At 43.4% G+C, this 25,308-nt stretch overlaps 1 protein-coding gene across 8 annotated transcripts in view; it reads left to right on the top strand.

Annotated features, from left to right (window-relative positions):
* Nucleotides 1–25,308, top strand: part of ITPR1 (inositol 1,4,5-trisphosphate receptor type 1) — a 308,099-nt gene that overhangs the window by 188,910 nt on the left and 93,881 nt on the right. For 3 of the 8 annotated variants that reach the window (XM_057507135.1, XM_036878380.2, XM_057507118.1), the window contains 5 exons: nucleotides 5,208–5,240; nucleotides 12,610–12,645; nucleotides 13,832–13,882; nucleotides 18,999–19,131; nucleotides 21,129–21,319. In XM_057507135.1, the coding sequence (XP_057363118.1) occupies nucleotides 5,208–5,240; nucleotides 12,610–12,645; nucleotides 13,832–13,882; nucleotides 18,999–19,131; nucleotides 21,129–21,319 (444 nt within the window). The remainder of the gene's footprint in view (nucleotides 1–5,207; nucleotides 5,241–12,609; nucleotides 12,646–13,831; nucleotides 13,883–18,998; nucleotides 19,132–21,128; nucleotides 21,320–25,308) is intronic. The other 5 variants (XM_057507144.1, XM_057507131.1, XM_057507152.1 and 2 more) reach the window with 3 other exon arrangements.

The following is a 25,308-nucleotide window of genomic DNA, read 5'->3' as shown; positions in this document are numbered from 1 at the left end:
CATTTTATTTTCATGTTCAAACCAGGATTTTCTATTAAAGTGGGGTGGTTAGAAATCCACCTTCGTTCAGGGAAAGTGTGCGATGGGTTAACTTTTTATTTTAAAGCTATTTATCCTGCCCCTGAGATAGTGAAGACATGTGACTGTCTCTTTTAAAAGTCAAATATACTTAGTTGTCTCATACAGGCTGCTTGCCACATACATAATCTAGTGTCAGAGAAACGGTAATAAAATTTTCCATCTATTTGAATTCCCAGTGAGAATGTAAATGCCTCTGGTGTATAAACTCCTTAATTTGGGGTGTCAGCTAAGCATACCTGTGGGCTTACTTGCTTTTTTCTGATGAGATGTTGTACAGCCCTCCCAGTGTATTAAGAAACTCTCCAGTTCTAACTGGAATTAAGGCAGGCAAACATGTCACTATTTCTAATTGAGACTGTGAAACGGACAGTGCATGGAACATGACACTTGTTCAGAGACTGTTCCCCACACCTCCAATTTTAGTCTAAGTGGGGTAAAAATAATCCCATCACCCCTTCTTTCTGCCTCCAGCCAAAAATTATGGGCCTTAGTTTAAAATTTCACCAGTTTTCACTTGAAGGTAGTATGTTCAATAATGATCTCATAGCCACTTTTAGCAGCATTCTCCAGGTAGGTAAATCCACTGATATAATCAACGTACCGAAATCCCTAGTAGCTCATTTATTCATCTCTGTGAGGAAGCCTCAATAATTAAATCACAGCCTGCCTTGTCACAATGGATGGTGAAAACCAGATTTTTGCAAGTGTAAAAGTATTCAGGAATATTGCTCTGTAACCTAAGCAGCATCTATCCCTAATTTACAGCAATTTAAAGTCTGAGAGTCTTTGGATAAGAAAAATACCACAGAGAAGTGCACAATCCTTTTTGGTGTGTATATTCCTCCACTGTCCTCAAATCACAAAGCTTTTAAATGTCACTCTAAGTTTTTTAAGTACATAAATTAAAAGGTGAATGGATGTTGAGCAATGAGAAAATAAGTACCTGTAACTTCAGTAGGAATTTCTTAGAAGAAACCTGCTGGAAAGAGCTTGTAAATATAAATGATAGAAGCGAAAAAGGCCCTGGATAAGTCAGAAATGATGAGATGACCTGTTCATACAAACACCTGTATGGCACCTACATTGGTCTTGAGCTTAAGAAAAAAAAAGGAAAGAAAGAAAGAAAGAAGGGAAAGGCTGATAGCAGAGAATCTACTTAACAGAGAAATAAATAATAACCATTCTATTCCTTAAGATCTTTAGTTTTCCTAGAGTGACCTTTAAGAAATATTTTTAAAATGTAATTCGAATTAACAGAAATTCACTCTCTATAATAAGATAAAATCCATCAATGGAGCTGTAACCACCTGTGAATATATGTGCACCTTTGGGGCATAAAATTTGATTCTAAAATAGGGAGACCACACTTCTCTCTACTTCAGGATAAATGTCTCCTCCTATAACTGAGGTATTTAAACTTGGTGTCTCTACTCCAAAGAATGTCATAAGCTGTGGTTACGCATTCATTTCCTTTACATTTCTGCTTTATTAAAGGAAAGTAGAAACACTAGGAGTTGTCTGAGTCTGCTGCTTGGCAGATAAGTATGTCAGGGTCTGTGGGGCTGCGTGGAAGGCATGGCTCCCTTCTGCTCTTCCCAACCCTTCAGTGTTAGCTGAGAGAGCATCCTTGTAGACCCTGGGAGATAGCTGAGCTGAGATGTTACAACACTGTCTATTGTAACGCTCAAGGAAAAATGTAAGAGCCTGGGGCTTTAAGAGTGCAGTAGATAGAGGTCTCCAGGAGAGGGCACATTATCAGTTTAGACGAGGTCTTAGGTCCTAGCGCATAGCCCTTTTCAGCAGACAGAGGCTTGGAGGAGAGATGACATTTCTTTCCAGTCTGATCACGGGTGTCATCCCCCTTCATGAAGTGAAAATACGATAGACAAGTATGGGAAATGCCATGCAGCCAAGGAAGGCATTCTAGAAACCCGTGTTACTCAGCAGCTCCAGTACCTACAGCCCATACTTGCAATGCTTCTGGCCCTGTCCTTTGTTGGAAAATTGTACTTCACCATTCACATTAGTTGAACTTGAAAAGAGTGGGTTGGGGTGGGGCACTAAACGATTTCTGTTTCTTTTGATCTGGTAGTGGCTATTAACTCGGTCCTGTTTCACTAAGGTTTTTTGAAAATGTTTTCAATGGTTTACTGGCTGTCTAAAGAAACATGACACGAGGGGCAGGCCAGCTCTTTCAAGGGTATAAGGAACCCAGAGCCAAAGAACTATAACAGCATAGAAAACTTAAAAATCAATGAGGGTAATAAATAAATAAATAAATAAATAAATAAAAACAATAAGGTGTTCTTTGGATGGGGTGCTCGGGACATGAAGACAGTGTTGAGGTCGTTTCTGTCTTCTTGGCCCAGTTTTCCTATGTGTCCTCCTAAGCGGACGTTGCCCCTGACTGACAGCCTCCTGGGATATCCGGGGCTGGTCTGCCTCCCTGCCCTCTCCTGACTCTTTGTGGTCATTGGATCTGGGCTGGCACCTCCTCCTCTGGTGCCATTTGCCGACAAGGGGGCCTTGGCAGAAAGTCGAAGGGGCTGCACAGGGAAAGAGTAGGGCAGGATCAGGAGCAGAACCCACCCTTCTCGAATCCCAGTGCCGTGGCCTTTCCTGCCTTCCCTGAGGTGGCGTCCACCGTGTCTGTAGGCCAAGTTTTCAAGTCTTTTATTCTCAGCAATAATCCTTAAAGATGATGAGACTTCAGTGTCTTTACTCACCTCTACCTTTGCATTCAACATTTCAGATGTACTTAAGGGCACAAATGAAAAAGGAAGCTGATACCATTCTTTATTATGCTGTTAAAAAACATTGGCATGGTGGTGGTTTGTATGGGTCTATTTATCTGGAAAAAAAAAAAAAACCACTGAGAACTACAACCCATATTACCAAATAGACTAAAACATGACAGAATCACTGTAAGACTGACTCACACTTTTAAAATGCCACGTATACCCACTAGTGTTCTACAGTACATCTTAAATAGCAATGATACCATTTATGGACCTCTTGTAATGTGCCAGCCACTACAGTAAGCACATCTCCTACCTCCTGTCTGATCAACCTCAGAGATAAATATCACTATTGTTATTGACTGTTGTATACAAGAGGGAGAAAACAGAGGCTCAGGGAGGTCCACGGACTGGGGCCACATAGCTAATAACGGGAGAGCCAAGAATTCAAACCCTGACTGACGCCTTGAGTCCCCAGTCCAAGCTCCTTTTCACTGTCGTCACTGAATAGATAGACACTGTTTAAATGGTTTGAAGTCTACCCCCAAGTTAAACATTTAAGTTTTGATTGTGTTACATAATTATGTGCATGATATGGGACAGTGGCCCTGAGAGCAATGAATGTAGTAGAACTTAAATATCTAGTCTTCAGCTCAGTTCAGTTTCTCACCCAATTAAAAAAAGTCTCCAATCAATGCCAAGAGACTTTACAAATTGTAATTGTCCCAAGGTCATCCAAAACCTGTTCTGTAGATGTATCAATAAATAGCCAGTGGTCAGTCTGTTTTTCTTGTAAAACTGCCTGAGACGTGCCTGTCCCAGACCTATCCTATATGGTGGCAAGGTAGGGGGCTGGTCAGAGATCCCACAAAAGTGGAACCATGATATTTAAGAGTGAAAAATAACTTATTTTTTAAAACTTTATTATGTCTCTAAAATGCAGAGGGGACCAGCAATGTATATTCTTCTCAGTGGTAAATTCAAAACCAATAAATACTAAAAATGATCACCAAAATAATGGTGAAATACATTTTTGCCTGGTGCTTATAATGTCTTCTATCCCATGCATTCAAAGTTAATAAACTTGAAAATTATGTCATAACTTCACAACCACACTGTGTGTGCAATGCCTACGGAACTCTTTTAATCTACAGATTAACCCATGGACATGTTTTAACAAAACAACCTCCCACAGCCAAACATCTCTAAAATGTAATCTGAATCTCCCTTTAAGTCCTAGGACATCTAAAAGCCCCTAGACCCTGCTTGAAAAGAAAGCGTAGTCATTTTATATATTGGCTACTCTGTCGTCTACTGTAGGTTGTTTCATTAAGCCGCTATTGACTTAAGTTTTTAGAGAAGCTTTGGAAAGAAAACCAGAGGCCAAGAATTAATGTAAAAGGTTATCACAACATTTATTTAAAATCCGTTTTCTCTTCTGAATCGTAGTAACTGTTCTACTACCAGAGCATTGTTGACCTCAAGTAGTGTCAGGGTTTCGTTTCCTACAGATTGTCAGTCCTGTTAGTTACCAAGGCTGCTTTTCTCTAGCTGAACCAGTATTAGCATTTCCAGCCACTAGTGTTTCTAACTGGAAGTTAAATTTGCAAAATGCACCAAATACTAAAGAAGCATCATAAAGATCTGCTAAGGAACATCCATCTCTCCTTAAGCAAGCATAACCATAATTAATGCTCCAGTCATTTCTTTTTCTTGAACTTGATGCTAACGAATCATTTACTTGTTCCTAATATCACTTGCATTGGCATTAATCATCTCAAGGGGAAAAACATTTTCTTTTAATCATTAATAGTACCAGGATTTGGAGCTTCTGGGCTTTGGATCTGTTGGTCTTCTCACTTGGTGAAATGGAACCTCATTTCTGATTTTGCCCAACTATAATTTGGACCCCAGATCCCCACTAAATGGCAGAATGAGTCTAAAGAAAGAATTTGCTCCTAGGCTGAGCTGACCCGGTGGTCATGAGTCTTACACTCTGCTCTTCCCCATCCTCTTGGAAAGAACATGGTTCTTGACTGGGGAGTTGGCACTTGCTCATGGCTCAACTCATGTTTTCATGTCTGCAAGAGGATGCAAAGGTGCACTTTGGGCTCTTGGTTAAGTGAGCTGCGAGGTTTGATATGTGCCACGTAAACAAAGCATGCCAACATGCTGTCCATTCTTTCCCTGAAGAGCACATTCCCGAGCAGATGTCACCATGGGCTGTGGTAGTGTCCACACTGCCTGCACCTCTTAAGATACCATCCTCAGTGCTCCAGCCTGTAAGAGTCCGTGGTAAGAATGCATTGAAAGTGTCTACACTGAACTTGGCTTGCATTTCTTTTCCTAACATGTCCTTCTTTTTCTCCCCCCTTTTTTCTTTTCCAGCTAATTTCCATTGATGAATTGGATAATGCTGAGGTCCTAATTTCATTTTCTTTTAAATGTCCCATGGTGATGTTTCCATGACACTTTTCCAGTGAACTCTGTGCTCTGTCCCCTAGTCTTGGGCGCGTCTAGTATCTGACTGTGTGTGCTGTGCCTCCTGGGAGAGAGCAAGTCCTTCATGTCTGTGTTAGCATTTCCCATGAGTTTGTTTGCCATTTGTCCTTGAAGATGCCATCTGAGTCTAGATAAAGATTCTTTGAACTGCGATAAGATTTCCATCACTCGATGTCTAGAATCTCAACTGAATTTGTGGTTGATGCTGGCCATTAACCAATCTCCGAAACTTGGGGTCAATAGGATCATAAAGAACTTTTCTATTTGTATGTAAAGCACCAAAGGAAAAAGAAATAACTGTTGGTATAAACTGAAAATAGTAAAAAGAGAAAAGACAAAAGGAAACACTATTACTTCCTTGGTCCACATGTTGGAAAGCATTGAGTGTGAAGGGTCATAAAAAAGTCTGTCATGGTGCAGCGTGAATTCCAAAGTGCCCGTTGAGGCTTTCCAGCTGCAGGCTTGCAGTGGGAGTAGGAATGTACTATATTCATGGCTTCTCATCTAGGGAAACTACCTAAGATCAAGAAATTGAAATGTCATCTGATGGTTTCTATACTTAGGTATGAAATTTAATTTCACTTACCTAGAATTGCCGTGGAGTCTAATGATTGGTCATTTTGTTTGGGGGCCTCGTAAATATTTTGGGAATATATTTAAACATGTCTTGCTGTATTTTTATGATGTGATACATGCTTGGTAAATCGTACTAGAAAGGATTAATTTGGTTGGGGGAATTAATGTACATACATGAGGGAGTTTAATTGGCAAATTTGACATACTGGGAAAAAATTCTATTTGGTTTTTAAAAATCACTTTTCTGGTCTACTTCTTTAGATGATATTCCTTCAAAAGGTAGACCAATTAATACCTTATTGGGGGCAGAATAGAGCCATCAGATAGAATATTTTGTCTAATACCTACCACTATCATTTGAGAAATAGTAAGAGATGGTTCAGATATACCTAAGGAGAGTTTGAATCACAGATCTAAAACTGAAAGCAACAGGAGTGGTTATGAACCTGGACCAGTTCTCTCAAGAATGAAGCTCAGACAGGGTAAGTGACTGGACGTAGCTCATGCAGCTAGGGTGGGGGCTAAATAGAACAAGCACAGTTTGTGTACCCAGCTCCTAGCCTGTGTACCTACTCTTCTTGCACAGCAAATTCTGGAAGCATAAACAGCTCCTTTTATTAATCAGACACGAGCAGGTAAGGAGGCCAGGCCATCTGAGATAAAAAGAAGGTGAGGAAAGCAAAAGGTCGTGGACCACTTGATGAATTGCTTTACCTACAGTGATTTTTTTTTTTTTTTTGCTGTTTCCTGTTTATTTTTCTCTCTTCTGGGTTACTTGTCTGCCAGAAAAATAGCTCATGCTGAATTTGCATGTTGGCATCCTTTGATACTCCTGTTTCTACCTAGAGTTGTAAATGCCTCGCTGATTTGAATTTTTCCTGTGAAATATTGAGGTGGTGTTTCTATTTGCTGAAGTACAAATTAAGCCAGGAGAGGAAAACCTTCCCTCATCGGAGTCTGCCGTGTTATTAATACACTGTTTTGCACCATAGTAATCAGTTGATGTGTTTGCTTGCTCAAGATAGAACTTGGGTCTCCTGGCTGGGAGCTCACTGCTCGCTTATGGAAAGATTCCACAGTTGGAGCAGGTGTGTTTATAATTATACTCTAGGAAATAGAATACTGTCTGTTTATAAAAGAAGAATGTTCTGGCAGCCACTTTGGATTCTTTGAAAATTCCCTGAGGAAGCAACTGTGGCTCCCTTCTTCGTTGTTACCCCTGGCAACCATCAGAGCCCTGGACACCAACCTTGTGTCCCCTGTCCCTCGGGCTGTTGGATCTGGTCCTCCAGGCAGAGATACAGTTGATCTTTATCATCGATGCCTGTTCTGGAAACTGCCACTGCTCCTGTGAATGTTGCTCCACCAAGCGTTTTGTCAGTGTGTGCTGGTGGAAGCCGACAGCCCACAGCTGGAGTTCTGCAGAAGCTTAATGAGAGTTCACGCGGGGCCCGGGCATGGCCAAGGCCTCCCACCCAGCTTGCATACCACTGTTCCAGATCCTAAACATGGGGGGAATAGCCCCTGAGACAGTGTGAGGCTCATCCAGCAGCCTCTGACCCCCGCGAGGCGAGAGGCCACTGCCCTTCGATGGTAAAGGCCAGCCAGGCATCTCAAGAGGGGCTGTGCAGTGAGTGACTTGTGGAAAAGCCCAGCCCCTCCAAGTCTCTGTCAGCACTCTGAGAGAGCAGGGAGAAATGAGGACAGAGTCTCGTAGTTGTAGGAAAAGTGCATGGTGTGGGGTCTTCCCAGCTGTCTTCTAGAACAGTTTCATTTGAAACCAGGAAGACTAGGCTTTCCTTTCTTTTTGGCAAATAAAGAAGAAGAGTCTCCATCCTCACCCCGATTTTACTTTTTCCTTGGGGAGCCGGTTGGGGAGGTGGGGGGTGCACATGGGGTAGAGGAAGAAAGGAAACCACTTGGATTGCTGTCCCTTCAGCTCATTCTTAAATCTAGAGCTGGATGAGCTGTTACATATGTATATGTACAAATCAAGATGAGCAATGTTTCCATCACCTACTCATCTCTGTTCCCTCATCTTCCCACCCTTGGCTTTGACAGACACAAATTGGTGAGACAGACATTCACTTAGGTGCCTGGTAGTGAGTACCTGGTACATTCCAGGCACGGTGGTAGGATATTTGGATAGAGTGGTCCCGATCAGGCACAGTGTCTGCCCTTCTGGAGCTGGGGTTTTGTAGGAGAGATAGACAATCGTACAAATTTATGTTACGTGACAGCTGTCAACGTGAGAAGGGTAGAGTGAAGTGCACAGGGTCATGAGAACATGTCATTTGGGAATTTCTGTCTGAGCAGGGAAATCAGGGAAGACTTCAGGAGGTCAGGTAACAACTGGCGAGTAGCTCCAGCAGGTGATCATGTGAATCACCTTTCTAAACTGTGAAGTGCTGTGCTAACCAAGGGGTGATCCCGATGAAGTGCTCAGGACTTCAGGCTCAGGCGGTGGGCAGAACGAACGGCAACCCGCCTCGCTTTCGTGTGTGTGCCTTCGGTGAGGAGTGGTGGGTTTAGAAAGTGTGTGCTGTAGCTCTGTGGCTGCGCCACGTTTCTACTTGTTTGCAACACGATCCCCATTCAATCACAGTCGCTTGGAGCCATTAAATCTCCAGAGCCACTTGTGTCAGTCGGCAACTTGGCCCTCCTGCGCTGCAATGAAAAAGCGAGGTTGACATTCCCTCTTGTTCAGGGTAGCCACAGCCTGCTTAGTCCCAGTCTTCCACTCTTCCCTGGAGCTGTTTCTGCAAGCAAAGGATGCCCCCAACAGGGAACTTTGTAAACATTGGGGGTGGGGTGGGGGGCGGTGGAGGGGGGGAGAGAAACACAGGAATTCTTACATTTCACCTTCAGGGGGCGTTCTCATGACGTCCAACCCCGAGTGGAGGTGTCCTACTTTTTTACATTGCTGTGAACTGCTGGGCTGGGCATCTGCCAACATTCAGGCGGCCGTTACATAAGAACTGCTTTTTTCCTGGAATTTAGGCTCACTGCTGATGTGTGACCTTCAGCAGTAATTGCCAATAAATGCAGTGGGGCTGTTTACTGTTAGACACTGGCGCTCTACTCAGAGCGCACAGAAGCTGCTGCAGAATCTGTAGAGGGTTGTTTTTTTTTTTAATACTGACATGATTCTACAATGACTGAAGTTGTATACTTGACTCAAGTCCGAATGCCTTTTTAAAAAATGAATTTTACTTTTGAGCTCTGATTAGTGTGTTCTGTAAAATGTAGGTGAAATGGCATCATTGGGACTAAGTCTTCCCATTTTGCTTCTAAAAACCAGTGCTGTTAGTAAAGGGCACTGTGTTGGCAGATGTGAAGATGTACAGCTGTGTGGCTAAAATGCTAGATAACTTCTATTTCAACTCAATTTTCTTTAAAGCTTCCTGTTCTCTTCAGGCGGGTTTGCAAAAGCTCATGGAGGCCGGGACTCTGCACACACGTTTGCAAACCCAGTCTCTGTTGGCTTGTTTGTTTCCCTCCTCCGAGGCTGGGAGTGGGAGAAAGGGAACTGAAGACCGAACTGAGGGACTGGAGGTGATCGGTGCCCTCTGATGTGTGGGTGATATCTGTCACACAGCTCTAGACTGCATTCCCCTTCTCTCGGGGATGCTCCATGGAAGGAAAGATCTTATTTCAAAGGGAAATTCTAGAAGCCCAGGCGTAATAGAGGGATTCATGTTGGTGGCAGCAGAAAACAAGGGGTTGTTACCTGGCTATGCTCCGGGCTAGCCTGTAATAGGCACGCATGAAATGGATGTAGGTGAGCGATGCCGTGGTGCAAACACCTAGAAACTCTGTGGGCTTCTTTTTATTTCAGGGTGACAAAGTATAAATCTCCTTCATTTATAGTAGAAATCCATCCCTTGATAAAATGTTAGGTACGTTATGCATTAAGTGAGCATAGCATTGTCTGACATGTGTACTTCCTTCACCACTCAGGGACCATAGATATGACGACCTGCTTCTTGGCCTCATTTTAGGAAGGACACTGGGATTCAGTGTCCTAAGATTCAAGTGAATGTCTATTTCAAAGTCAGTTGTTGGAATTTTTTCTGTTAAGTTTGATTTTGCTGACCCTGTCTAAAAGCACTAGGAAGACTTACTATCAAAGAGGAAATATGAAGCAGTGATAGGGTAATAGTTTCCAAGTTCAAAACCAGGTGGCTCAAATCACTGTCAATCACCTGTTGGTTCTGGTGGCTTTGCCTTGATTGGCGGGGTCAGCACCTGAATATAGTGTCTGATCCTGAAACTGAGGTGAGAGAAAACAAGATTTGGACGATGCAGACATTCCCATTTTCTTAAGACATTCTCCCTTGATGTAGTCATTGAGGATTACTTTTCATGTAAAAAAAAAAAAAAGGATAATGAAAATGTGCTGAGAAAAATTCATTCATGGAACATTGTCTTTTGCTTTGGGTGTTTTATGCTGTATTATGTAGCTATTATTCGAACATCTGTAGCTTATTAATATGTTTCTATTTTTCAAAATTGTAACTTACTGCCTTAAAATAACCTTATCCTCAAGGAAACAGAGCTGAAATCCTCATAGGAGGAAGTGCTAGTAAAGGCTATCCTAGCAGGTTGTATTATTTAGGGAACTTGTCGGTTAGATATTAGGAAAGGAAGTTTACTGAAAATATACCAACATTACTTAATCCTAAAGAATATCTGCAGCAGTCCCCTTGAACTGCAGGTCAGGAGGTAAAAGCCCAGAGAGGTTCAGTGAGGGGCTCAGGATCACACAGAGCCAGTGCCTGGATGAGCTGGGGTCTCGTCACCCCTGTCCGGTGCTCCTGCTTTTTCCATGATATTTTGTGAACGGATAGCATTCAAAAATTGTTCTTCTGTTTAGATAGTGATTCCTAAAGCTGCAGAGCACCCTCTGTTGTCTCAAAAGGCTTCATGAAATGTTCAAAGAAAAAAGATAATTCAAATTTGATTTTTGTTTTAAAAAATCTAACTTGAAAACAGAGTGACAGCTTGGAGGCAGGAGAGCGCCAATGCAATCGTAAAACACAGCAGAAGCCACTAATCACTGAGCGACTAAGAAACAGCCATGTACTACTGCCTGTGAACCATTCTAAAAGAATTCAAGATCCTCGTTTGGACGAAGAGCTCCAGACAAGAGAATTAAAAAAAAAAAGACACCACGTCCATTTCCATTTTCATCATTTCCTAACTTTGGTTTTGATCAGGTTTTGAACAAGGGTGTAGGAGGGTAGCTCCATGGGTTCCTAGAGTAAATACATGCCTATGATCCTTTTGTTATAATCATATAGGATCAGAATAAAGGGTATGTTAGTGGGAACGTGGCCAATGCAAATAGTAGAAGATGATACTTCCCCCACTGATATCTCTTGACTGCTCTAAGGTATACGTGGGCAGTCACTTCGGTTCTCTTTTTTGTGCCCTTTTTGCACTAAGGGCAGATAGCAAAAATCCATAATTTCAGTTCTTAAGACTAAAGCCAACAGAATGTAAGGGTAGAGTTAAATTAAAGTGCATTCTTGGATCACGATGTTATTCATATTATCTTGAGAAGACCTATGAGTGAGCTCTGTTTTTACTTTCCCTTGCCATTCCTAAGTGCTTTGTCCCACAGTGTGCCTCCCCACCTCTAACAGGAAGCTAAATACTCGAGAGGGAGATTTTCACCCTGAGGCTAGTGCAATCTGGGAGCTCTTCTGCCCGGGATTGAGTGAGCAGCCCCACATTTGGGCCCCGTTGTCCTGGGTGAATTGGTTTCATCTTGGTGCTTAAAGAGATCCCCTGTAACTGGATTTTATTTTACCTGTTGAGAAATGGAAAAAAAGAAATCAGTAAGGCACATAATAACAATCTCGTATTGAGAGCATTTTTTTCCATCTGGGAGATAAACTGCTTGCTACTATAGGGGTGGCATTGAGCTGGATTGAGACACCATCAGATTTCACAGCTTCAGGCCTCCCATGCTTTCAACACCTACTCTGGCTCACCACCCCACAGCCACACTCTGGAATCAGGATGGGTGTCTGTGTCTCCAGAATGCTGCCGAAGGAGGCCAAGGTCACTCGGTGGCAGTGAGCCTTGGCCTCATTCCGTGGGCCCAGATTGCACCCTGAACCAGCCATGCCTGCTGTGTGACTTTGGTCCACGGCAGCCTGGGTGGGGTCTGGCGGTTGCACCTGACGTCAGTTTTCAGCTCCAGTCACGTGCCCTTTGGAGGACAGATTCATGGCATTGTCTTTTCCAAGTCCCCTGGGGGAGGGAACCGCACCCGAGTCCTCTTGCTGTCACCTGCCCCTTCTCCCTCCCTGAGCCTCCCTGGGTCTGCACTGTAATTGCTTCTCTGTGGATGGCAAAACACAGATGTGGGTGGTTCTTTTGGCATCTTTTACTTTTTTTTTTTTTAAGATTTATTTCCTTCTTGGTTAGGGCTAGACCTTGGTTTCTTTCCTTTCTTTAACTATGTTTCCCTGTCTCAGGCCAATTGCTTCTTCCAGCACAACCTCATTCAGTTCAATTTAAAACACAATGCAGTTCCTGGGACTTATGGCCGAAGTCCCCTTCAGCAGGCAGTACAGCCAGGTCCCCTCGGCTTTGATCTTGCCCTTCTGTGTTTTGTCCTTGAGTGTTGGTCTCTGCACTTCTTTGTGGCCCATGAGATTCAGGTGCTGTAACTAACATGCTTCGTTTTACTCCCAACTAGCTGCCGCAAGCTCCGGACGCTGAGAACTCCACAGAGGTGTGTGTTGCTCGCCTACATTTGTGGTGCCAGCAAATCTGGGTGCTTCCCAATTGTCCTGGTTGAGTGTCTGAACTGTCGTGGTGAAGTGTCTGTCTTGGTGAAAGGTGCTGGAGGGAACTGATCATTGCTGTGATTGAGGGGCTCTTGGAGAAGCATACAAAGTTCTGAGGACCTGGGGCTAAACCAGAGTGTCCCTCCAGGTGAGGGAGGGGGCTCTCCGAAGGCTTTCACACAAAACTGTCCATCTGACTCTTGAAATGTTCAGTTGAGAAATTCTGGAATGTCAAGACCTTTCTGTTGTTTTCTAGAAGAGACTTGGGGTCCCATGTAAGGATAATATAAACTTGAAGGTCTGGATATTAATATATAGTTTTGGTGAAAGCTCCTAATAAAGTTATGGTTTCATACGCACTTTCTGTTCTTCCTTCTGCTAGCTAAACTCACTAAACGAGGGACTAGACTTAAAATAATCAAGACATCTAACTAAAGTCATAAAGAACCTTTGGGGGAGACATATTTTGAAAGATCAAATTCACTTTCAGAAAGGGTTCTAAAAATCACAGTACTTAAAGCTGGAATGAATTGTCCTTTCTTTGAAAGTAGTGAAGATCTTGAAAAGGAAAAAAATTATCAAATAGCAGAATTGTGGTGTGGATGCTTCATAATGATCAGTCTCTTGATATTCTAATCAGAGCTCTTTGTTGGTAACTAACAGCTTTGATTAGAATGCTGTGTACTGGCAGATCTGGGAATGCTGAGGCCCCATGTGTGTACTGTTCAGAGGTGTATGCGTTCATGTTCCTGTGCATGTGCTGTCAGTAATGCATGTATGAATCGTAAAGACCTGCCCAGCTGAGTCTTGCATTTTAAACCCCTTTGAGTAAATAACAGAGAAATCACTTTTAATAATCTTTGCAAAAAAAGAAAAACATTGCCCCCAAAAGTCATATACCTACTCGTTTTAAATGGTGCCCTCAGGTTGGGGTACAAGACAATTATTAAACATTATTCAGAGTAGCTGAGCATTTAGTGTCTGTCTGGAGAAAGACAGAAACAGGCCTGTATGCCTTTTGTGTGGCTCCTTAGTACATGTGAGCTCTTGGTGTGTTTAATCTGTGAATGATGCTGAAGACAGTAGTTTTGCCCTAGTGTTGTGCTTAAAATGGAATTTCTACACGCTTAGCAGGAGCTTGAACCGAGTCCACCCCTGAGGCAACTGGAAGACCATAAAAGGGTACGTAGTCTTGGGTGTTGGGAGGAGCTAAGGACCATAACCCCTCCCTCAGCCACCCACTGTGACTTACACAGCTTCTTTTGGTCTTGATACTGTTTAAGCATTAATTGGCTCAGGACCAGTGATAGCCATTTATCTCAATGCCTGGTGATACCCATCTATTATGTCCCTGCTCAGAGCACTATGCCAGCCAGTCTCCAAAGAATGACCAGTAAGCTTTTCATACCCTCAGCTTTTTTTGAGTGGTAGCTTTCTACTATGTGACGTCTTAAAAAAAATTTTTTTTTCCTGTAAGCAACAGATGATCATTATGGATCATATATAATAAATGTTTTTTATAAAAGCTAACGATTTAATAGCACCTTCTGTCCACTTTTTTACACAGATGAGAATATGTGCCCGTGAACACACATACACATCCATTGTCACGGGGATTTTTCTAAGTGTATGACTTTTTGCACCCTGCATTTGTCATTTAATACTATGCCTGAGCATTTTCTGTGAAAATGTTTGAAAGCTAACAGCTGCCTAGAGCTCCACAAATTAGCAAATGGTTTGTAATTTTTTTCTTTTAAGAAATGAACCAACATGTATGTCTTTGGGTAGATTTCTAGTTGGGGAATTCCTAGGCCAAAGGGTAGATACTGTAATAGCATAATGGTTATACATTGCTAAACCATTTTCTAGGAGTCAGTAGAAGTCATTAGCATGCTGACCAGCACTGATTTCAAGTTACCACTTTGTGAAGATGACCAGATAGCCTGGAGTTCCGATCACTTATCATAAGCCAATTACTGTGCTAAGACTTTGGTATATGCTAACTCCTCAATTTGCATTACTGCTGCCTTGATCTAGTGGCACAGCCTTCCTCCCCATGTCACAGACTAGGAAACCAAGACTCAGAGACACGAGGTACCTTACCCAAGGTCATAGGGTTAGAAAATGAGCTGCCATTGCAAAAACTGCTTTGAAATTGTGGTCATCAGTGTCCTGGAGAATTTGTCCCCAAGATAAACAGTGGCCCGGTGCACCTGTGTTCTGCTCACATTGTCTTGACACGTGAATTCTCAGGCTGTGACCAGGACGGCTCCCCAGAAGTGGGCATTTAGCCCTTCCCTTCCAGCACCTTGGATCTCCTGTAGTTCATGGACCAAGGCCACCTTGCATGCCTGTATTTTCCATCCTTGCCTGTCCTTGAATCGTCCTGGGTCTTAGAAGTAGCTGGTAACAGCCCAGAGCCATCCCTCATGTCCCAGGCTCTCAAGCAACACGATAGTGAATGTTGTCTAAGCACATGAGCGTTGGCATTAGGAAAAGGGTCAGTTTCCCCTTGCCGAGCCCTAGCTATGTGATTTGGGGCAAGTTAGTCAAGCCCCATGTGCCTGTAAAATGGGAATGATAATCATTTCCATCCCTTAGGACTTTCTTCTGCTGTAAAATGGGAATGATAATCATTTCCATCCCTTAGGACTGGCTGAGCTGTGCGCAGCCAGCATGTAGGACAGTGGCTGGAGATGGGCCCGGGATGTTAGCTAGTGTATGGTAGTTTTCTTGCCAACTGAGACACTTCACTGAGCTGGTAGACAACAGGAGTGGGACAAGGAAGGTATTTTTAAATCGAGGCGCTACCGTAGTGCTGACTCAGGTGTGAAAGGCTCACTGCTCATGTGAGACAATGATCTCTTCTGAAGCACATGATTTTTTAACTGGCTGGAACCTGGGAAGCCAAAAGGTCACTTTTTCTGTCCCATGTGTGTAGCAATAGTAACTCCTTCGTGCCGTGCTCAATACTTAGCTATATTCCTACATAATTCATTAGCCATTGGTTTAACTGATAGGAATGAAATTCGTTTGAACCCAATTGCAATGTAGGGGCTTTGTTTTTATTACTGGGCATCACTGATCTGCCATTTTCACTGTTTTCCCATGACACCTCATGCAAATGGAAATACCTTCCCAGTCTTAGGTAATAATGTGTGTGTGGAATTTCTTAACTGGAGACAAACATCTGATAATTCTTTGCATACTGTAGGTATATAAACTACTGGGTAAGAAAAGCAGCATTGTTTTTGAAAAGGGGGTTGTGTGGCCAAATGTTAAAGCTGAAGAAGTAACATTACTTGTGAAGTCATTCTTTTATTTTCCTCTCTGCAGTCAGTTTTGTCAGCCTGGTGCACTATGACGAGCTTAGTGCTGTTGAGTAATTTATATAAAGATGATCGGGAAAGCTTTTAACTGCAGATTTTAATTTTTCCTATATTAAACCACTGGCTCAGAAAACCAGAATTTTCCTCAAATCTGAGTTTTCACACCAGGGATTTGCATAACTTTTAATAATGCTTATCCATTTGTCTTTCTGTATCCTTTTACCTAAAATTGTCCATTTTTTTCTTTCAGAAAAGGAATGACTCTCATCTTGTTTAAAAAAAAAAAATCCCTCAGGCTCTGTGGGGATTTTTTTCCTTGCAGTTTAACCTTTTTGTGTGTGTGTGGAGAGAAGGTGAGGTGAATGTGTGCCCAAAACCTTATAATTAAGAGGGAAAAAAAAAAAAGTTTGTAGGGTGGAATGCGTGTGTGCGTGTTTTTCCATAATTAGCACATTTCATGATATTCTCTTATGGGGGAAAATGTACCATTTGATGCATCAGTTGCTATAGTAACTGCTAGGGTTTTTCTGTGGAAGAAAAGACAAGTGGTGATGTGAGATCCCTTTGTAACTTTGGTTTGGTATCCAGGCTGCATAAATGTGACATCCCTGTTCCTGGAGTCCACATGTTCCCAGATGCCTTGTCCTCCTTTCTTTACGTTCTGCTTACTTGACTGTAAACTGACCAGGATCTTGCTAATCACCCTCAAACTCACAAGGAGTGGAAAATCTAACCAGCTGCTCTGGTCCCAAGTGAAATTGCAGTGTGAAGGCTCTCGTTGAGGCTTCCTTAAGGAGACTTACTTCCTTTTTGGCTGGTCACAGTCACCCTGATGTCGACGTGACCATTCAGCTCTGTGATCTTCCCAATTCTTGCACGGTGGCTACATTGGCTGTCTTCTGTAACTAAGCTTATAGGTCTCAACCCAGCTGTTTGTCTACCTCTCAGACAATGGTTTTGTGGCACCAAAGGGGATCTGCTTAGAGAATTAGGATGGTTTCCTGCCAACCATCCCTGTTGTGGGGACTCAAACTCTATCTTACTGAAAGAAAAAATCAAACAGGTGCATCTTGATGTTGAAGAGGAAAATCACATTTAATCTCCCTATTATATTCAACATGGAGGTAACCTTTTCCTTTCCCTCTTTCTTTCTGAGTAGGCTTTCTTGAATGTTCCTTTGAAATTGGTGTTTCTCGTATGAAGTCACCATGCTCTCAGTGAGTGCTTTGGAAGTGTTGATGTGTTTGCTGGAGACTTGAAGACCAGCAAAGCTATACCTTTATACCAAAATGTGATCTTCTAAGCCACTGAAGAATATGGTACTGAAAGCAGTTTATTTAAAAAGTACTTGTAAATATCACAAAAAGCTTCCTCCTTGGAAGCACTCTCAGAATTTTGAATTTGCAGTTGGTCCAGGTAGGAAATGAGTTCCATTGGCTACTAGAAGCATCCTCCTTTACTCAACTACAGTGAGAGATGTTTGTGGGTGGAACAGAGAGGAAAATGGAGACTTCATTGTTTGAACTTTAACTTAAAAATCAGTACTGCACCCCCACCCCCCTTATTTATCCCATCCCAATCTGTCCCTGGAGCCTTTGGCCAGCAGCATGAATTAACAAAGAAAAGCCTGGCAATGTAGCCTTAGGACCTTACCTGATTTTCACATTGACCTAACATCTCTTGCCCTTCTCCTTTCTTCCCTGGCCTTCCTACCCATCTCAGGGTGCCCCTCATCCTCCTGTCTGCTCCTTCCCAACTTGTTTTGCAAGCACCACTAGAAGCCTCCAGACCTATTTCTCAAAGCTTATTAACAAATCATTTTAAATCCTACTGACTCACATTACAGTTGCAGTTCTCTTCAAAAGAAGTCTTGAGTCTCTATTTTAGAGACCTGCTATATCTCAACACCTCTTCTGTCTGCTAGACTTCTCACTTGCCTCCCTGGATGATGTACCGGAGGAACTCCATGCCTTACTACTTAGTCCCGGGAGAAAGAGGCTGGGGGAAATCCATACAGCCTTTGACTTTTAGAAACTTCCAGACTGGGAGGTGGTCTGGGAGTCCCTTAGCATATCTGAAAGTGGACTAGAGCTGAGAATAAATCCTGCTTTTCACGCTGCTTTGTCAATACTTTCTAATACTAGAGAACAAAATCCTTATTTTTGTATGGAGTTGAGGGGAAGAGTTTTATCCTCTGTCCAGTATTGCATTGATAGCTGTATCTTTTTATGAGGGAAATGTTCGAATATATACGAAAGGAGTCAGGAGAGTTCTGAGAACCCCTCTTCATAACTCAGCTTTGACAACTATCACTTATATCCCTACCTCTTCCCCACCTCCCATATTATTTCAAAGCAAATTCCAAATGTCATTTCATCCATAATGCTTAATTTTTTTATTGAAATATGTGATATCTGCCACTAATTTATTTTCTATAACATCATTTTTTTCTTTACCATTTGGCCTGTTGACTATTTCTATAAGAAGGGCTTCCTTTCAGCTTCTAATATCATTACACAATATATTACTCAGACACCTCAATATTTTCTTTGGATCTTGGGAATTAACCCTGTGTGTGGAGTTAACATTTTTATGTTGCTGTGTGGAGAGTGACCTGTGAAATTATCAATTTGTCTGAATTTTATTGGCTTACCCCTAAGGGACTTTTTTGTTTGCTTTTGTTATTGTTACTCATCCTTCAAAATTAAAGTTCTGTCTTCATCACTGTGTAAGAGATTACATCAGATAATTTTTCTAGATTGTTTTTTTTTTAATCTGGTTTCCTGAGAAAGTATTGAAGAAATCCACTTGAGTTTCAAAATACGTTTGTTTATTAATAATTTATTATTTTACTGAGTGAAACTGAGACAGTTACAGCTGAGTACCCCTTTGTTTTTTTAAAAATATTAGTCACTCGGTTGTTATTCATTAAATCGAGAACCTGATTTCATTGTCCTGTTTGAATTAAGGGTGAGGCCCTCAGGCAAATTTTGGTCAACCGCTACTATGGAAACGTCCGACCTTCAGGAAGAAGAGAGAGCCTTACCAGCTTCGGCAATGGACCCCTGTCACCTGGAGGACCCAGCAAGCCTGGGGGAGGAGGTAGGCCATGTGCGGCTCGGCTGCATGTGTGCGCTGCGTGTTCCTGAGACCTGCGTGTTCCTGCTTCACAGTTTGAAACTCTTAACACGTGAATTTGGGTCGCAGGTGTATTTTTGAGCAACTTGTTTTGTCTTTGGTCTACCATCAAAGTGATGTGTGAGGTCATTTCCCTGCGATTAGATGCTGGCTAAGCCTATTGCCCCTCTTGCACATGCATCAACCCTCACCGTGATATTTGAATGACTCAGGGAACTCGATTCTATTGCGCATTTTCTTGCAGTTGTTAGGATTGATGTCTTCCCCTACAGTAATGATGTTGGCAGTGAGGATGGGGAAAGCTACTATTTACTCTACACCTGCCAAGGGCCAAGGGCGCTCCCAGGCATTTTGCGTTCTTTATCTCATTTGCTTCTCTCGGTTACCTGTTTTGTACAGTCGGTTCTGTTGTAATCTAGGTTTAAGAGAGGAAATGGAAGCTGTTAATGACTAGTCTATACTTTGAACCTCAGTATATCTAATTCTGGTGCCCGTGCTGTGTGGCCTCCCAAACTCTATGGGAATTTTAAAAAAAAAATCCCCTTCTAGAACTGCTTAAAAATAAATCCTTAAAGGTATCCTCATATGTTGCAAGCACAATTACAGGTAAAAGTGAACTCAACTGTGAGTGTCGGTTTGGGTTTTAAGGGGTCCAGAAGCTCAGCACGTGAATGTGTGTTGCTCAATTCCCCCTCTGTGATGGTGACCCCGGGGCACTTTCAAGCCTTGGTGAGGTGGGGGTGGTCTGTAGGTAGCAAAAAATACTCAGTACTTAGTAAACTTACCCTTGCAATGGTTTCCAGACACTGGAACCAGTTCACCTATGAGAAGGGATCTTGGATTTGTCACCACATGAAACCTTGAAATCCCAATTCGTGGAGCTGTATAAGCTCGATGAAGATGGAGTTCTCAGGCTGTCCCAGAAACAGGACCTTAGCTTTCCATCCAGAAGTTCCCAGGCATTCTTGAGTAGAAGCTCTTCATACAACATCAGAAAACTATGTCCCTTTACTTTCTGTAGTGGGGTCATTCCACAGCGATGTGAGGCCCTGGGGAAACATCCCTGGTGGGGGCGGGGGTTTGGAACTGTGTCAGAGACAAATTCTGCTTTAAGAAGCTGTAGGAAAGACAGTATGCTACCCGCTTTCTACCTTATACTGGATATAATGGATCTAGACAGCCAATGCAAGCAGCAGAAGGAGGTGGCATTTGAGTTGAGCTCTGCAGGGAAGGACTGGTAGATAATTTTTCTGAAATTGATCAGCCCAATTTTTCATGCACATTCAGTTATTGCCAATGATTATGCCAGGCAAGGTCTTAAATAGACATTTTGTAAACACAGCCAGAATCCGGTCTGCTAAATGGTGTAGGCCCTCTCTCCTTCAGTGTATTTTCTCATCTGAAGCTCAGTGAGGGCAGAAACTTCATTTTGTTCATTCCCTGGTCCCCAACTCTTGGCTCCATGCCAAGCACTGAGTAAATGTTTGCTGAATGAATGAATGAAGTTATGGGAAACAGTGAGTTGGGGCTACGGTTGATTTGTTATAAAGACGGCTAACGTGGTTGTAGGATTTTGCTTTCTTAGGGGTGTGATAAAAAGTAAGTTTGACTGGTCTCTTGAACGCAAACCAATTCTTAATAATTCTGCCCCAAATGATTATTCATTAATATAAGGGAGCATCTTAGCTTGATGGCTCTATGTCTCTCACTGCAGATGTAACATTTTTTTCCATCATTCCTGCCTGATTTCAAATACCGTCTCTGCCTCTTATAAGCTGGGTGTCCTGGGAAAAGTGACTTGATCTCTGTGCTAATAGTCAATGCCTTTTTTGTAGGAGTGTTAAGAAGGTTAAAGCAATACTGTTAAAGTGTTTATTGTATTATGTTGGTACATAGTAAATGTGCAGTAAATGTTAGCTGCTCTGATTCTGGTTAATAAAAACGATGTTCCACCCTCCTAGGGGGAGGTTCTGGGTCCAGCTCCATGAGCAGGGGCGAGATGAGCCTGGCTGAGGTTCAGTGCCACCTCGACAAGGAGGGTGCCTCTAACCTGGTCATCGACCTCATAATGAATGCATCCAGTGACCGAGTGTTCCACGAAAGCATTCTCCTGGCTATCGCCCTTCTGGAAGGAGGCAACACCACCATTCAGGTAAGAAGACAGCTTGACTGTTCAGGTGGCTCCCCTGTGGAGCCAGAGGAGAACCTGCCCCGGCAGCCAGATGCCCAGATGTTGCTGAGACTCGTGCACGAGGGCCGCTTGTTTTTAGAGCTCAACGTTCCTTTGTTGTGAAAAAGGGATTCTGTCATTATCTTGCTGTGGTCATAATTCAGACTTGGTTTCAAAACATGAGTTACATCTGAAAATAGATGAAATGCTCAGAATGTGCAAAGGAAATTGGCTCAGGATCTGGGGCCCAGTAAGTATACCATAAACGTTTGTTCACTGAATGATTGAATGAAAGACACTTACAGGTTTTGCCAAGATTGAAGAGCGTTTCTTTACAAGATGACCAGAAAGGAGCTGGGACTGTGTATATTATTTAGATTAATTTTTCCACCTGTACACACTCCAGCTATTGCTGATATTAAATTTCTGTGCCTTTCAATTGGAAAGTTCCATAAAACCAAACCAATTTGAACCAATGGGAAAAAGATAAGCTAGTTCAGTCAAAGATGAGTAGATGACTTTTTGTTAGCTGGGTTATGGTATATATTAAAAAAAAATAAAAACTGGACTTCTTGGTAGAAATTCTTAAGGAAGTAATTGTAATGTACACATGTAATTTGCATGCAGAAACCTCAGTTAAAATGGATCCTGTACATGTTTTTAGTACTCCCTTTTTCTACACTCTTGCTTCTCCATTGGCTTGCTGAGTAAGGGTTTACTTAGTTGTGTGCGTTGTGTGTGTGCATGTATTTGACATGAGATTATATTCATGGTCTTGAATTTAAATTCAGAGTTTGGATTAATGAAAACTTGGTTCATTGCGCAAATTAGGAAAAGCGTTTCTCGCCATGGGTATGTATGCCCTGGGCCAGGACACCCGGCTTGGCAAGTGGCACACAGGCCGGATTGCAGCCCCTGCTCAGTCTTCCAGCCAGGTGCCCTGTGCCTTGTACAAAGTGCATAGGCAGCTGAGGTTGGTGCTGCCTTCTCACCCTCCAATCCCTGCTTGCCCCAGCACACACCTTTGAGGTTCAGCATTATGCACGGCACCAAGTTGAGATTTGTGGCCGTGGTGGAATCCGCTGCTTGCCTGAGTCAGCACGTGGGCTCCTGAGTCGTGGCGTGTTGGGATTGTCGGTTGATTCTGTCACATGGGAGTCTGACTGCAAGCATGGTCCTGCGCATCGGTGGCATGCTGTCCACCCACAGCCACATTTGGTGTCCGGATGCGTGTGCTGGAATGGAAGCTGAAACCCTCCTTGCCTTTGATTTCCAGTGACTAGATCGGTTAAACTAAACATTTATTGAGCATTTTCTGTGTATACGGTGCTCCACTAGGTGCTACAGGGCATGGGTCACTGGGTACTAAAGACAATTCACCTATGAGAATTTTCCCCAGGCATAGCCAGGTGTGAAAAACAAGGGCAATGTGGTGAGTTTTTAATAAACCAAATGTATTCAATTTGAAGGACCATCTGATCATTTTATTCTGAGATTATATCCTCGTCAACTGTTTTTTTTTTCTTAGCTCTGTTGTCTTTTGTTTAATGAAATGGTGTTGATAGTGGATGACAGTGCTGGGTTTTTTTCCCCCTCTATTGGTTACATAAGAAGTTGGAAGCCCTAGGTTATTCCCTCTCCTCAATTTTTAAAAAGTTTTGTCAATCAGAGAAACCCCAAAATCCTAGAAGTTCAGCCTCCAGAAAATTAAAAATCTAGCAAGGATACATGGGTGCACACACATGCCTATGGGAACTAAGCCTCGAGAATAATGTGTGGTGCCCTCCAAGGGGCAGGAGTGACACCATGCACCCTCCGAGGAAGAAGGAACATTGTGTGAGGAGTTGGAGGAAGGGGTTCTGGTGAGATGGGCTCCGAGGGACAGCTGTGGGTCTGAAAGGTGGAGATAGGGTGGAGCCAGAGCGATGGGAGGGCAGGCCTGGGAGGGCAGACCTGGAAGGGCAGGAGCAGTGGGTGTGCTGGCAAAGCAGGGCCCAGGTTCGGGTCCTTCAGACTCAGCAGGGCTAGTGGATGGGGTGGGGAGGGGTCTGCGGATGGGTGTGGGGTTTGTGTGCAGGCGCAGGGTGGCCCTCTGAGGGACCTTGGGGCTGGGATTTGGGACTACAAATCTGGCAGGGTAGGGCAGACAGATTGAGGAAAGCAGAGTCCAGAAGGAGGCAGTCCAATAATTTAAAAGTTGATTAGTAATTAAGGGGAGAGCTAATGAGAGCCTAACCTGAAACCGAATCTATGATCAAACTGGTCATAACATGGGAGAGGGTGTTGCCTAGGCGGGCACTGGGGGGACCTTGCGCAGGGCTGGTGATATTTAACATTTTGGCCTAGGTGGCTGCTACCTGGGTATGTACCTGTTTTGGACTCAGACTACAGTTAAAATTGGTGTGCTTCACTGTACACAAGTTACACCTCAATAGAAAAAAAAAAGCAATGGGGAGAAAAAGAGACACTGAACCTAGTAGGGTAAGGGCAGGACAGTGTGCATGGAGACTCTGACACACCCTGCTTGCAGCCGGTGGATGCATTGACAGTGAATAATGTTGGCTGAAATGGCACCTGATCGGATGTGGGCGATGAGAAGGTCAGTTGGGTCCTGAGGCCTTACACAGAGTCTGGACATCTAGATGCAGGAAGGCAGCGTTCCTGCGGGAATAAGGAAGCGTGCAGAGGGCTCGCGGGGGCTGGCTGGCACCACGAAGTCTGAGGTGCTGGCGAGGTGCCGTGTTTTTCACAGTGTACCCCTGATAGTGATGGCAAGGCACACAGAAGCTGTTTTTCCTTCAAGTTCTTTATCTTGTAAAGTAATTATGAATATTAGTTTCATGTTTTCACACATTTATTACTCATATGCTCAGGCTGCAGAGGAAATAGCAAGATAGAGCTCCAGTACTGCAGTCTCAGAGAGTGGAGGTGTTTTCTCTTAGGGAGCCTGCATTCTCATGAGTGGGAGGTCCTGGATGTGGCAGCCTGGGGGGCCCCCTGCCAGGATGGGAGGGCACAGCACTGGGGGCTTGCTCTCCCCTCCTCTGCTCCTTCTCTCTGCCTACCCCTGCCCTGTTCTGTGACCTCAGAGGACAGGAGAATCCTACCCACTTCTTGATAGAGACTTGTGGTTCCAGGAAGATTTATTCTAACCTAAAGTTGACTTGTGAGATTCCCCTTTAGCCCCTAGGTTCTCTTTCTGAGAGAAAACGTGGAACTCAAGTTGTGTGTGACGCCAGGTCAGGACAGGAACCCTGAAGCCCTTCGGTAGTGATTCAGAATTTCATGTTGCTTTAGAGAAGCTGGTTCAAAGTAGTAAATGACCAGCAGGGAGGTGAGTCTGAGCTAGGTTGAGCCTGCACTTGTGGCTGTTAATGATTGCTGAGATGCTGCATCCATTAGAGCAGGGTAGGTTCCAGCTGGAACTCGCCCACTGGCACTTCCTATTCAGCGTGACGTGTTAGGTCTCAGGAAGGGAAATCGGTCTGTGGTCAGTGGGCTTGCTTCCCTGGATTCCTGTTTCCCAGTGGCAGGTGGTAGAGGGGCAGAGGCAGAGAGCGTGCCGGCTCTAGGGTTCCAGGACTGTGTGTGGCCTGCCTAAGAAGAGGGCGGTAGAGGAGCCCTTACATCCTCCTCCCAGGATTTGGAACATGCTTCACATGAGGAAAAAAAAATGAGAATGAGACCTACTTTCCAGTCTGGTTTTCATGGGGTCAGAGAAGTCATCCCTGAGTTTCCGTTCCTTTGTATGTCAAATGTGAGGCATAAGTGTGGACCCCTGTGGTCTTTGTAGTTTGGGATCAGGACTTTTGTACATGTATTAGATATTTTCCCAGGCATTCTTAGAACCCAGCAGTGATTGGTGGCTGGTTCCATGTTTGAGGTCTTCCCTGGCTTGTGAAAATAGTTTATAAAAATATGATGATCGGACAAATGATGGTATATCCATACAATGGAATACTACTCAGCAA

This window comes from Manis pentadactyla, chromosome 1 (assembly GCF_030020395.1).
Source record: "Manis pentadactyla isolate mManPen7 chromosome 1, mManPen7.hap1, whole genome shotgun sequence".
NCBI lineage: Eukaryota > Metazoa > Chordata > Mammalia > Pholidota > Manidae > Manis > Manis pentadactyla.
This window is presented reverse-complemented; position numbering and strand designations above follow the sequence as displayed.